The sequence below is a fragment of the Rhea pennata genome, chromosome 1, assembly GCF_028389875.1.
Source record: "Rhea pennata isolate bPtePen1 chromosome 1, bPtePen1.pri, whole genome shotgun sequence".
NCBI lineage: Eukaryota > Metazoa > Chordata > Aves > Rheiformes > Rheidae > Rhea > Rhea pennata.
In genome coordinates this window covers 50,244,398-50,257,893 of record NC_084663.1, presented here as the reverse complement: position 1 = coordinate 50,257,893, position 13,496 = coordinate 50,244,398, and the positions used below count along the sequence as shown (strand labels likewise).

The window sequence follows — 13,496 nt, the reverse complement described above, 5'->3', positions numbered from 1 at the left end:
TTCCACATCTATGCCAAAAGGAAGTATTTTTAGGTCAGTAGAGAGACAAACCAATACTACAGGTTTCATAATGATAGTTCTTCTAGATATGTAGATATTATCACGGCTTATTAAGAGAAGCTATCCCAGCAATCAATACTTCTTAAGACTAGGGAATAAACCCAAGGAAGGATTTGAAATATGTTAGAGAATACACTTTCAAGAGCAGTCCTGGACAAGGTATTGCTGAATTAGAAGGCCTAATTTCAGGCCTAATTCCAGTACTTATTTCTGTCATTACTATTAGTAAGGATAGGAAGAAGACAGAGTGCTGGTAAAAGCAAATTCTCCCCATTGTGTGAACAGATTTTGATATTGCTCAGAGGCACTGGCATAAGTCTGAAGAGGAAGAAAAAAGTATCACAAACTACAGCACTAGATTATTTTCCAAGGTAGAGTTTCCTGTGAAGCGGTGCAAAATAAAATGTTCCCATTACAATTTGTAGAAATACTGCTATGAAACAAGCAAAGGTCCTTGCCCTACATTTGAGTGACAGAAGGACACTTCATTCAGAAGTACTTTTCCTAATATTTTGGAAGTGGATTACAGATACCAATTCTTAACCATCTGAAGGTCTTAGATTTTTCCTCACAAGCACTTAAATCTATACCACAAACGGTTTTTGAACTGCTACCAGCTAACTAAATTAGCCCACAGAACTGCTGAAGGGGGGGGGGGGGGGAAGACTAATGTTCTAAGTAAATAATCTTTTGGTTTATATTTCATGTTTTGGCTTAAAAATCAAAATCGGAGCTTGCATAAACACTCAACAGGCATGCCAGTGCTTGAAAACACAAAGGAAGACAACCTACTGTCTTGGGCTGTGACCCAGAAGAGTGCAGTAACATGCTGAATTATTCAGACCCTTGGAAGAGTGTCTCACAGCTTGCATTCCCATTGGGAGTGTTACTGACAAGTAAAACAACTTTCATCACTGCACAAGTCAGGTCATGTTGCTGATGCTTCTGGAGTATTCATTTTACAACTTCAGAACACAAGTCAGGCAAATAAGCTCTCTGTAAATTGAATAATACAGGCATATACCTCCTAATATTTTTTTTTTAAAAAAACAGCCTAAGTGCCTACAGTTCAGGACCTGCACATTTTAGATATATTGATTTGAATCTAAAAAAAAATACTTACGAATATTTCTCTATTGCACAGAATGAACTTGAAATAGCAAACTTGCATGTATCTAAAATCCTGCCATGCACATGGCACCTTTCAACTCTGTGTTGTTCAGAAACAAGATAATACTACATATTAAATAGCGCCCAGCATTAAGAGGGTAGGAGCTCTAGACGAAGGCAAAGAAATGGTCCCTCTGCCTCTCCACATCAGGTAACCCGCACAACCACTAAGGGATAGCCCCAACAACAACCTTCAGTAGCTGCCTGCAGACCAGCCCTGATCTAGTTATTAAATATTATCACATCAAGGTGGGATAAGGTGCAACACTATAATCAATCAAAACTTTCAAATATGCACAGCAGTCTAGTAAAATAAGTGAAAAAAGGAAAAATGTAAATAGGAAGAAATAAAACCCTTATCAATCAAGCAGAATTACTCAATTAGGTTACATTCCAAAAAAAGGGTCTAGGAACTCTTTTAAACAGTGCTTCTGAACATCAAATGATCGTAAGATCAGAAGTTAAGCTGTAACGTTCTCCAGAAACTGGTATAACCATGAACACTGTACCTATAATTACCACACTAAATCATATTTCTATAGTGCTTCAGAAGGAAGGGTGGAAGAGTATCATTTCATCAGCCTTCAGAACACAATCTTGAAGCACTTTTACAATTTTTCATCTCAATGTTCATTAAGATCATGCTCTGATTACAAAAAAAAATGCTAAAGATGTGCTTAAAGCTCAACATATGCCTGTATATTTCATTAAACCTGAACCATACCCTCTGCTTTACAGGCTAGCAAGACACAGCAGCAAAGTTTGTATCAGTCACTAGGATCCAGAATTGCTTCCTCAATTCCTGAAGTCCCTCCGAAATCCTTGCCTTGCCAAAATATTGCTGCATCTCACACAATTATATCTGAACAGGCTTCCTCCTTGATTGAATACAAGTGGAGAAACAATCTCAGCTCTTTTTAAGAGACATAGTAATACTACAGATTTTCTACTACCAGTCAGCTGACAGCTTCGGGGGGAGGGAGGGGGGGAAATCTCTCTCTTTAAGAACATATTTGTCTCTTTTTCCAGTCAGAAAGATTCCTGCATACAATAGCACAGACACAGTAAGATGCCAAAAGAAAAAGAAAACAGAATAGGATGTTCTCCCTAGAGAGCTAATCGCCTTTTGAAGAAAAGAGTATCATTTCACCTGCCAGAGCGCTTGGGATCTAGGAGGAAACTTGGAGTGATAAATGGACCACGATAACCTTAGAAAGCTCAAACTTCCTTTGTCTCTGCTGCTGGTCTTATTCGCATTTACCATTAAAATACCTTAAGTGTTTAAGGCATTTGTAAATTACTCTTCAGAACATAAAGAAAACAATACAAACATACTAAGCATCACTCAGCATGGATCATTTTTCCACTCCTTGTGATTATGTTATTTGTATTACACTAAACCTCAACCAACACCATATTCTTTTAGAGATGTGGTTAGGTACATACTCAGAAACCATCTGTTTCCCAGACATTTTATGATTTCAGTAGATTAGGCCAGCAAAGGGTACAAGAAGGGAAGTGATAATGGTCTCAACTAAAAATGAGGAAATTATAGGAACTTAAGTTTGTTTTTCCTGTATGTCATACAGAACTTGCAACAGAACCTCATATTCTCCTTAATCAAATCTATTACTATAAATGTACAGCCAGCTGCCTCTCCCTCATTCCCTTTCCTTTTGAGGCACTCTACCAGAATGGGACATAGAAACAGGAATCAAAAGACAAAAACAAACTTTTTGTCATTAGCACACATAAGAAAAGTTCTTATGTTCCCAAACTAATACTAGAACAAAGCTGGAAGAATCTATGACATTTTTTCAGCTCCAAATTACATACAAGTTTCCTTTTTCCCCTATGTATTCTTGTCTAGACTGAGGTGAGACAACATAAATGTCATCCTACTATTTGTAAGAAATGGATAACCCATTTTCACACACCCTCTGCCTTCAAGTTACATGGAAAATCATGACGAATTACTTCTATAGCTCATACAAAACCTGAGGACTTGCTCCCAACACAACAAAATTAAAAACAAAATGCTCGAGGGGAAGGGAGGTGAAAAAAAAATACTTGAGGCCTTTAAAAAGCAGTATATCTTAATTCTTTTAAGGTTCTTAAGTCCACAGCATTTTGTATTAAATTCCATGGAAAGTATATACATATTACACAGTATCAGAGTGCCACAGAAGTGAATATGCAAAATAAAGTAGTACAGCTAAAAAGCTAAAGTCTGTGCACTTCCTCATAATAAGGAAGAGATAATCAGCCAGTCAAATGTGTCACCTTGCTTTTCAATTAACAGTGGTTTAACTAAAGTCTCCCTGCACTAAGCCAGAATAGCTATTTTCAATACAAATGTACCACAAACCTGCCAATACCTTGAACAGGGAAATATGACCTGGGCGAAGGGACAGAGTGCCTCCTCAGCAAGTTTGCTGATGGTACCAAGCTGGGAGGAGTGGCTGACACACCTAAGGGCTGTGCTGCCCTTCAGAGACACCTGGACAGGCTGGAGATCTGGGTGGAGAGGAACCTCATGAGGTTCAACAAGGGCAAGTGCAAGGTCCTGCACCTAGGGAGAAATAACCCTAGGCACCAGTACAAGCTGGGGGCTGATCTGCTGGAAAGCAGCTCTGCAGAGAAGGACCTGGGAGTGCTGGTGGATGACAAGTTGACCATGAGCCAGCAATGTGCCCTTGAGGCCAGGAAGGCCAACAGCATCCTTGAGTGCATTAGGAAGAGTGTTGCCAGCAGGTCGAGGGAGGTGATCCTGCCCCTCTACTCAGCCCTGGGGAGGCCTCCTCTTGAGTGCTGTGTCCAGTTCTGGGCTCTGTAGGGCAAGAGAGACAGGGAGCTACTGGAGAGAGTCCAGCGTAGGGCTACAAAGATGATCAGAAGGCTGGAGCATCTGCCCTATGAGGAACGGCTGTGAGAGCTGGGCCTCTTCAGCCTCGGGAAGAGGAGACTGAGGGGGGATCTTATCAATGTGTACAAGCACCTGAAGGGAGGGTGTCAAGGGGACGGGGACAAACTCTCTTCAGTGCTGCCAAGAGACAGGACAAGAGGCAATGGGCATGAACTGAACCACAGGAAATTCTGCCTGAACATGAGGGGGAATTTCTTCACTGAAATGTGAGAGTGACGGAGCACTGGACCAGGTTGCCCAGAGAGGTTGTGGAGTCTTCTTCTCTGGAGATATTCAAAGCCTGCCTGGATGCGACCCTGTTTAACAAGCTCTAGGTGACCCTGCTTGAGTAGGGAGGTTGGACTAGATGATCTCCAGAGGACCCTTCCAACCTTAACGATTCTATAATATAATTTAAACCAGTTTCTTGAGGGTTGTGGTGAGTGTCACTTGACAATTCTGAAAAGCAAAGGTAGCGGACCTAATGGTTTCAGAAATCCTTTTCAAGGTATTTGAACTTAAAGCATAATAAATTCTAAATTTCATTCAGCCTTGCCTCATGACCCCTGATAGAAGCCAGTAATTATTACTACTAATGTGACAGCTACTTGCATCAACAGTAACCAGAAATCAATTTATGTCTATGTCCTAAGTTAAAAAAAAAAAAAAAAAAAAAAAAAAAAACTTACAAGAGAGAAACCAGTTGATGAAGCATAAAGACACTGCAGGAATCACTTCTTTTCTTCCCAGAGTTAATCTGTTTCTTGGCCTCACAAACTCTGCAGCATATGAGACTGGAGTTCTGTAGGAAGCTCCTGTGATTTTCTTTCTACATGACTGCTGAACTTTTTGCAAAATTGTAATTCAACAACAGCAGGGCTGAATAGCAACACATACCATTATAAAATTCAGGAATTATTACAGTATGGTTACTTTTTAAATAGTAGCACCACGGATTCTGTCTGCTCCGTAGGTGATACCCACAGGCCTGCTCAATTTATATGCACCCTGTCTGTATCTGATCTATACGGTCATCTTTAATAGGAAATCAGGGCGTGAAGGCAAGAAGAAAGATACAGTACACTTCCATAGGACAGTAAGTTTTGACAACTGTGGATCAGGGCTGTGAAGTAAAGTGCCCAACACACCTGCCCCACCAGATGAGCACAAACTATGACTGATCTACCCATGAAAAAATACTCCAATAGGACCAAAGACTACCACAAAAAAAATCACATTTTATTACTCTGTTTTTTCAAATGGAGTAATGAATGTGTGAGGAAGCTCACATAGTCTAATAGGCTAAAATGGGCAGCTCTGTATGAAAATGTGATGTACTAACCCTTCTCAGAATACTGCTGGACGAATAAAATTCACACTACAACTTCTACATTTCCACTTCATCGGTCCTTGTATGTATACTACTAAAAAAAATTCAAGAATTACACATTCCTCTCTCAGACCAGAGAAAAAACTTAAGACTGATATTTTCCACATCAGTTCATGTATTTCCAAACACTGTCCCACCTAAGATCCTACAATAGATTATCATCTTCAAAGATAAGACATCCTTGAGAAAAAAATCTGTATGATCTAAAACAAAGGAGCAGCAAGAGGGACTCAACAAAACTTAAAATTTTTTGTTGAAATAAATTGTACTGTGACTATTAGCACTAAAGCCTATGATTATTTCAAGACTAATTCCTTGAAACATCTTGAGGACTAAGTAGTGGATATACATCAAGATGGTATTAAGAACCTAACAGAAGCAGGCATCAGTCAGTTCACCCCATTTGCCATATGTTCCCCCACCCACTGCATCCAGAAGGTCTCCCTGCTGAAGAACTCATGGCCATTCATACCATCTCACCTAATTCTTGGAAGAAATAGGATGTTCTCCACAGTTCGCTGCAGCTAATTGGCAAGGTAGAAGGCAGTGGAACAGGAGCAGGGAAGCCACAGTGGTTATAAATGGGAGGAAAGGGGTGGCAAAACTCTGGTATGATGGTGGCAGAAGAGGTATAAAGCAGGAACAAACATAAGGAAATCAGAGCTCTAGAAGAAGGTTAAAAGCCACCGTGGGCAAGAATCAGCTGACCTAAGGTGTACAAAGACGGAAGCTGCAGTAGGTGCTAAGAGGAGGGGAGAAAGAAACGGTAATTTGTCAGAGGCAACAAGTCAAACTACGAACACTTGTTTTAGGTTCTTACCTGTGAGGTTCTGGGCCCCCCCACAGCTTGCAGTGGCCTGGACAGAGAAGTCTGCATGAAGGCCTCTTTTTCCCTCTTGGCTTAGCACATAGCTGGAGCATGTCCACTGAAAACAGAACTCTCCACTGTGGAAGAGAAAGAGGTAGGCAGAAAATAACTGCTCTTTGCATGCTCCATCTAGGTGCTAAGGAGAAGACAGATTGACTATGAATTTTCAACATACTTGTCATTTTTAGAATTAGCAAAGAGATTCCCACATCAGCTACCTCAAAAGAGAAATTTCCTGGCCCACACTGCAGCTCCTAATGTGATTCACATGGCCTATACACTGATAATAGCAGTAAATTGCCATTTATTTTTAGTAAGGAAAGAAAAAATGTGCAGTTCGAAGTACATGTAAAACAAGCAAAAAATGCTGTAAGGACTTTATATATATATATATATATGTATATATATATATATGTATATATGTATATATATATATGTATAATTTTTAAAACTCCAGCCTCTTAATTCTCAAGCATAATTTTAATACTAAAACATTAAAAGAAAAATCCACAAGCCTATATTTAAAAAGACAGAGAAATAGTCTGAACTAAGCAGTGGATGACGCTCACCGGCTGTTACTGTTACAACATTGCCATAACCTAAGCACAGTTCTACTACCTCATTCAGATTGGTTATTTATTTATAATTCCAAGAAATCCTCTTTTTTTAGGATGTTTTGTCACAAATTAAGTGTTATTTAGCAACTGAATGCCTGAAAAGGGCTGGGAACTATAAATATTTTGTCCCAGAAAATTACAGGTTTTGTTCACAGAATGCCATGCTAAGATAACATAACAATATCTAGTAAATAATATAATTTACAACGTTTTAAAAATTCAATATCAAAGTCTCTTGCTGTCCCAGCTTACATAAATGCAAAGAAATATTTCAAGCTATATTGGCAGACCATGTTTCCAAATACATTAACAGACAAGATACAGCAACCACTATTGTTAACTTTTTGTATAGTAACACTTTAACCTTTATCTTCTCTGATTTTTCCTATTTGTGAAATGATGCAGTTATCTTTTGAGAAGATAAATGCATGGTAGCAGAATAATGCTCACTTTCTGAGCAGCATGAGAAGTCCACTCCTCTTGGCCTCCCTCTGCTGCACATTGTTCTGCCTTTTGTGACACAGCTGAACATACTTCAAAATCGGTGTGTCCCAGATCCTGCAGATACTGGTAGAGTGGGGAATTCTGAAAGAGAGTTAAGAAAGGAAATGAAATAAACAAATGTGAAGGATGTTCCCTATTCCCCAGAAAACACAAATATGACTACAGCATGCAAAACCAGTCAAACAACACACTCATCAGTGAACTATCCAGTAACAAGAAAGCAATACAGTAACAGCAAAGAAGCCAAAATTTTGCTTTAAATATGTCTCTTCAGTTTTCTCCTGACCATAATGAAACATGGTGCAACAGAGTCAATTTAGAAGACAATATGATGGCAAATAAGCATGCAGCCAGTTAACTTCTCCTATAGTAATATTTTCTCTAGATGATCTAATGGAACCGGTTCTTTAACTTACAACTTGCATGCATTCAATAAATAAACTATGTATTTGGTACTAGTTTCTTGAAGTTTACAAACATGTGAATAGTTTGTACTTTTTCTACTGAAACAAACTTTGAAAGTAGAGCACTTCTCAAACTTGATTAAACAAAGCCTCAGTGTAACTTGATTATGTGCGCGGTTCGTTAGACACTGAGCTGGGCGACCCGTCCTTCAACTGAGATTAGAAGCAGGTGTGCTGTGAGAAGCAGAACAAGAATGCAGAATATGAGCCAAGCAGATAACTGTGGCGTCTGCTTGTGCGAAAATTGTATCAAGGAGCATAACCAATCGCTTTAGTAGCTGGAGCGCGTGCTTGTCGCTGTGTACCCAACCACTGCGCTGTGTATGTCGCGTTCACAACTCGTGCTTGCTGTATCGATATATATATTTTGCCTTCTGATATGGATAAAGGTCTTCTGATCAGAACCTATCAGGAGTCCGTGCAATCAATCCCTTCAAATGTGAACAGTTTCACATTTCAATAGTTCAACCCCCCGACGTGATAGGGTCGAACAAGCGCTGACAGGAGCATCCAGAAGGGACTCCAGCTGAACGAATCACTCGCAGCAGGACTGCAGCAAAAAGCGCGGGCAATCACCGTTTACAGGTGAGCAGCTGGAGCATAACTATGGGATCTAATCTGTAAGACAGACACTCTCTAGCATTCACATTGAATGCGTGGTGATGTCTCGTTTTCTTCGCAACAATTGGTGACCCCAACGTGATTTAACGGAAAGGCGAAGAAGGCACCGCTCGAGGGATCTGGAGAGTCCCTGGCGCTCGGAAGAAGCGATGTTGCGCAACTGAATGTAAGTGAATATATTGAGCGGTTTGCTATTACAATATGGGATCTGCCGTATCGGTAGAAGCGCGAGCTGTGCTCGCTGTTATAACAACTTTAGCAGCTAAGCATGATATTGCTATAAAAGAAAAGGATGTTGCCGATCTCCTTGCATGGGGGCAGAAACGGCAAATTTTTGTTATTCCCGAAGATGCTTTTAACAAGGAGAAGTGGAAGATTTTGGAACAAGAACTATGGGAATCGGTGAAAGTAGGTAATAAAGAAGCGGTATCGTTGAGCCAAACTTGGCGGGTAATTTCTTATCTGGTGCGTGATACTAGAACTGAGACCCGTGTTATGGATGCTGCTGAAGCAGCCATGCAAGGAACAGTGGGTGAGGAAGCTGTAGGAGCTGTATTTCCAGCCCCTCCGGTGCCATCAGCCTTTCCTATTGATGCGTCAGCTAAAGATTTTTTCGGTGGAACCCTCCCGTCTGCTCCCTTGGTTGAAGGGGATGATGCTATTGAACAAAAGGATGCTGGTATGCCTTCCGTAAAGCCGGAACATGTCCCTTCGCCTCCCCAGTTAGGGGATGAAGATGCTGAGCTGTTGAGGCAATTGCAGCTGGAAAATAAGAGTCAACAGAAGGAACTCCAGTATTTAGTACAAAGCTTGCAAGCTTTTAAGGATGCGTTGCAACAGCAAAAACAGACATTGAAGGACTTATTCCTCAACTATAAACAGGCAGTGTTAACGGAAAAAGGGGATGATAAAGCGCAGGCATCTGCTGTTATTGATTCTGGGCAACGTTGGCAGGGGATTATACGGGATGCTATTGTTGAAGGGGAATTTTTAGGGCCCCTCAAAGCTATGACTACTGAGTTGACCACACACCTTGTTCAGGCCGGGCATGACCCTCAGGGGCACAGAACGCTTGAAGGGGTTCCATTTGATTGGCGACTGTTAAGAGAGGTACGAAAAGCAGTGATGGAGCATGGCATGCAAAATCCTTATGTCCAAAATCTGGTTGATGTTTTGTTTACACAAAATGTTTTGACACCTTATGATGTGGAGAGTATAACTGCGTTGATTTTAAGTCCTGCGCAAAAGCTGATATTTAAAGATGATTGGAAGCGACGTGCTGAAGTTGCTGCAATGAGCAATATAGACTTAGCTGATGGCGATTCGTTGCGTACAGCTACGGTTGATATGTTGCTCGGGCAGGGGCAATACGCTACCCCTCAAGTGCAGGCGCGACTGCATCGTCGCATTTTGCAGCAATCTCAGCAGTTGGCACTTGATGCATTGAAAGCTGTACCGCAAATGGGAGCTGTGGTCCCTTCTTACGTAAAAATAATTCAGGGCTCTTCTGAACCCTTTACAGAATTTTTAGACAGGTTGCGATTAGCAATAGAAAAATCTCCTAATTTATCACCAGAAGCGAAGGTAGCAGTAGGGAAGGATTTAGCCGTTCAGAATGCTAATACGGTGTGTAAACGAATACTTGCTACATTACCTCGCACAGCAGGACTTCTTGAAATGATAGAAGCATGTAGCCACGCTGATCTATTAATAGAACAAGATAAGGCAGCTGTTCACGCAAAAGCTCAAGCTTCTGCTCTTGCTGTTGCCCTAAAGCCACTTTTGCAAGCACAGAAAAATCCTAGGCCGCGTCTGGGGGTTTGCTTTTTGTGTGGACAACGAGGTCACTTTCGTGACAGATGTCCTCGAAATAATAATGCTGGAAATTTATGCCTAGGAGGAAATAGGGATTCTAACATAGTATGCCTCCGATGTGGAAAGCCCGGGCACATTGCCCGAGTGTGTAGATCTAAAATGCATAAAAACGGTACTCGACTAGGAGTGAATGATCTGAACAATCCGGTCCCTAACACCTTAGCACAAGCACAGTTATCACACTCGTTTTTCCATCAGTCAGCCAAGGTATTAGCGAAGCAGTTCGGCCTCACACAGGCCAACGCTAGACTGATTGTTCAAACCTGCCCAGACTGCCAGCCGTTCGCTTCGGGGGCCTCCCCTGCAGTGAACCCACGCGGTCTGCAGTCCCTGCAGCTGTGGCAGACGGATGTTACGCACATCCCAGAATTTGGCAAGCTGCGATACGTCCACGTATCGGTGGATACCTTTTCTCAAGCTGTTTGGGCCACCGCTGCAGCAGGCGAAACAAGTAAACACGTTCAGAGCCACTTCCGTGCCGCCTTTGCCGCCCTTGGCATTCCAAGAGAGGTAAAAACCGGTAACGGTCCGGCCTATGTCAGCCGGTCTATGCGACAGTTTTTACACACCTGGGGCATTCACCATCACACCAGTATTCCTTACTCTCCTACAGGGCAGCCAATTGTTGAATGCACACATCGCACATTGAAGGCTGTGTTGACCAAACAAAAAGGGGGAGACAGCCGTGAAACACCACATGCCAGGTTGTGGAAGGCCTTATTTGTATTAAACCATTTATCAATGCCCATTGCACATGACGACGTGCCCCCTATAGTGAAACACTATCATAATATGCATTCAACATTTGTACCAGTACCTAGGTCGAAGCCCGCGTTAGTGTTGGTGAAAGACTTACGCACAGGTGACTGGGAGGGACCTCACCAACTAATCATGTGGGGCCGAGTGTATGCTTGTGTTTCCACAGGTCACGGGCCGCGATGGATTGAGTGACCTCCTCAAAACCTCTCAGACGGTGGTTGACAACTGGTTGGGCGGCCCATCTCCCGCCTGCCCCCTTGGAGCCACAGGAATTGGACATTCCGGGAACTGTGCGAGCGGATGCCTGTCTCGATTTTAATTACACAGGCCAGAACCAGACCACCAAACAAGTTGTAAATGCTACGCTTGTGCTCTATCGCAATGCCACATTTTGGTGCAATTACATGACCAAAAACCAGTCTCATTCCTGATACTATGATCTTAAACAGTACCCAAGCCCATTGCCGGGAAAAGCGCAGCACTCAGGCTTATGCAGCCGACTGTGCTGATAACCTAACTTTTGTGATACTGATAAAAGCAACTTTTTATTGCTAGTCCAATGACATGGGTGTGATGAGTTTGAGGGCATGTGTCCTATGAACCTGTCCGATCACTCCCATTCCATCTTTACGCAGGTACAGCATCTCCAACAATTAACGAGTGAGCTACAACACAGCTCGTTTGGTATTGATAGTTGGCTCTCTGGCCTAGAAATCATAGGATAGGTGAAAGAGCTTGTTAAACTCAGTATTTTAATATTGCTTGTTATTCGCACTCTAATGCTGATTATTCACTGCTTATTGCAATGCTTGCGACGCATGATAGAGGGCATGCTGAAGGATGTGTGGCTGCTTGAAAATAAAAGAGGGGGAATTGTGGGGTTTCAATTATGTACCTACAGACTGCTATACAGAAATGAAAAAAACAAATTAGGAAATGGCTACTGCTGTTTTTGAGGTGGTGTTAGCATTTCTGGTAAAAGAGCATCACAGTTATTTAAAAATTACTTTTTAAAGTTGTTGGCAAAGCTACTACTTTATGAGAAAATTTACTAGAGAAAGCATGAAATTGTGATCACAAGGGAGTGGGTTTTTACATTTTTAGATATTCACCTACTTAAACATTCAAATCTTCTTGCTTCATCTGTATCAGGTATCTAAGATTTACTTAACTGTCATTTATTTGTTTACATTTACATACATGACAACACCTATGACAGATCTGGTGGAAAGATATTTTTAGTATCTCCGGTTCTGCTCCAGGGACCTGTGGACATTTGTCTTTTAAGAAAACCTCTCAGCAACGAGTCTTTAATAGCGTAGGTAGTCAGGAATTCATTTTGACCTCTAAAAAAACCTTTTTCAGCAACTCACATTACAGTATACAAACACCAATGAACTGTATAGGAAGAACCGAGAACTGCACTTTGAGAAATACAATATAACATCAAGTGAGAAAACAAAAATACTGTAAGTAAAAACTAATACCTTTCCAGCAAAAAATGCACTGTTATGGAAGTCAGAGTTCACATACAGAGATCTGCAGAAACACTCACCACCGGTATAACAACTGGGAATTGTTATGTTAACTATCAGTAACCGCCACTGGTGCAAGTTGCAAAAAACAAGGTACAGCTACCACGGTTGTATAAGAACATGGCCAAATTTTAAATGACTTCCTGCCATCTAATAAAACTTCAAAGCAATCATTGATTCTAGCTGAACAAATTCAATCATTACTGGCAGTTTTTCTTACTCCATGTCCAAAGTGCTATTTTAATCACTCTTACCTATTTAAAGCAAACAAATGCATACTTTTCAATGCTGTCAACTTACTCACAACAGACTCAGTGTCCACTCATTACCTGAAACTCAAACATTCATACCAACTCAAAGCCCTGCGCAGGTGCAGATGATCCCCCTCACCCACAATGAAAATGCTTGTGCAAAACACTAGGATAGGTTAGTGATTCATTTCCTTTTGAGAATTTTTCCAATGTGACAGCTAAATCCTCTCTTCCCCCCCCCCCCCGCCCTTTCCAAGTACCCTTCCTCTGTAGTTAGGTACTTTTTCAAGAGCACGTAACTCTCATAAAACAATACGCTGTTCTGGACTGGTATGTTTTGCTGTAAGAACAACATTCCACTTTACCAGGATTACTTAACTAACATGAAAAAGAAAACATAATGGACTAGAATACAATACTTCTTTCATTTAAGGTATTTTTAAATTACCTTAATAACTTCAGCAAAAAAAAAAAAAA

At 41.2% G+C, this 13,496-nt stretch overlaps 1 protein-coding gene across 9 annotated transcripts in view; it reads right to left on the bottom strand.

Annotated features, from left to right (window-relative positions):
* Positions 1 to 13,496, bottom strand: part of VEZT (vezatin, adherens junctions transmembrane protein) — a 65,463-nt gene that overhangs the window by 36,135 nt on the left and 15,832 nt on the right. For 6 of the 9 annotated variants that reach the window (XM_062585447.1, XM_062585456.1, XM_062585467.1 and 3 more), the window contains exons 2-3: positions 9,632 to 9,697; positions 7,461 to 7,595 (exon numbers count right to left, since the gene is read on the bottom strand). In XM_062585447.1, the coding sequence (XP_062441431.1) occupies positions 7,461 to 7,595; positions 9,632 to 9,697 (201 nt within the window). Of the gene's footprint in view, positions 1 to 6,345; positions 6,471 to 7,460; positions 7,596 to 9,631; positions 9,698 to 13,496 lie in introns of those variants that run through there. The other 3 variants (XM_062585485.1, XM_062585477.1, XM_062585493.1) reach the window with 2 other exon arrangements.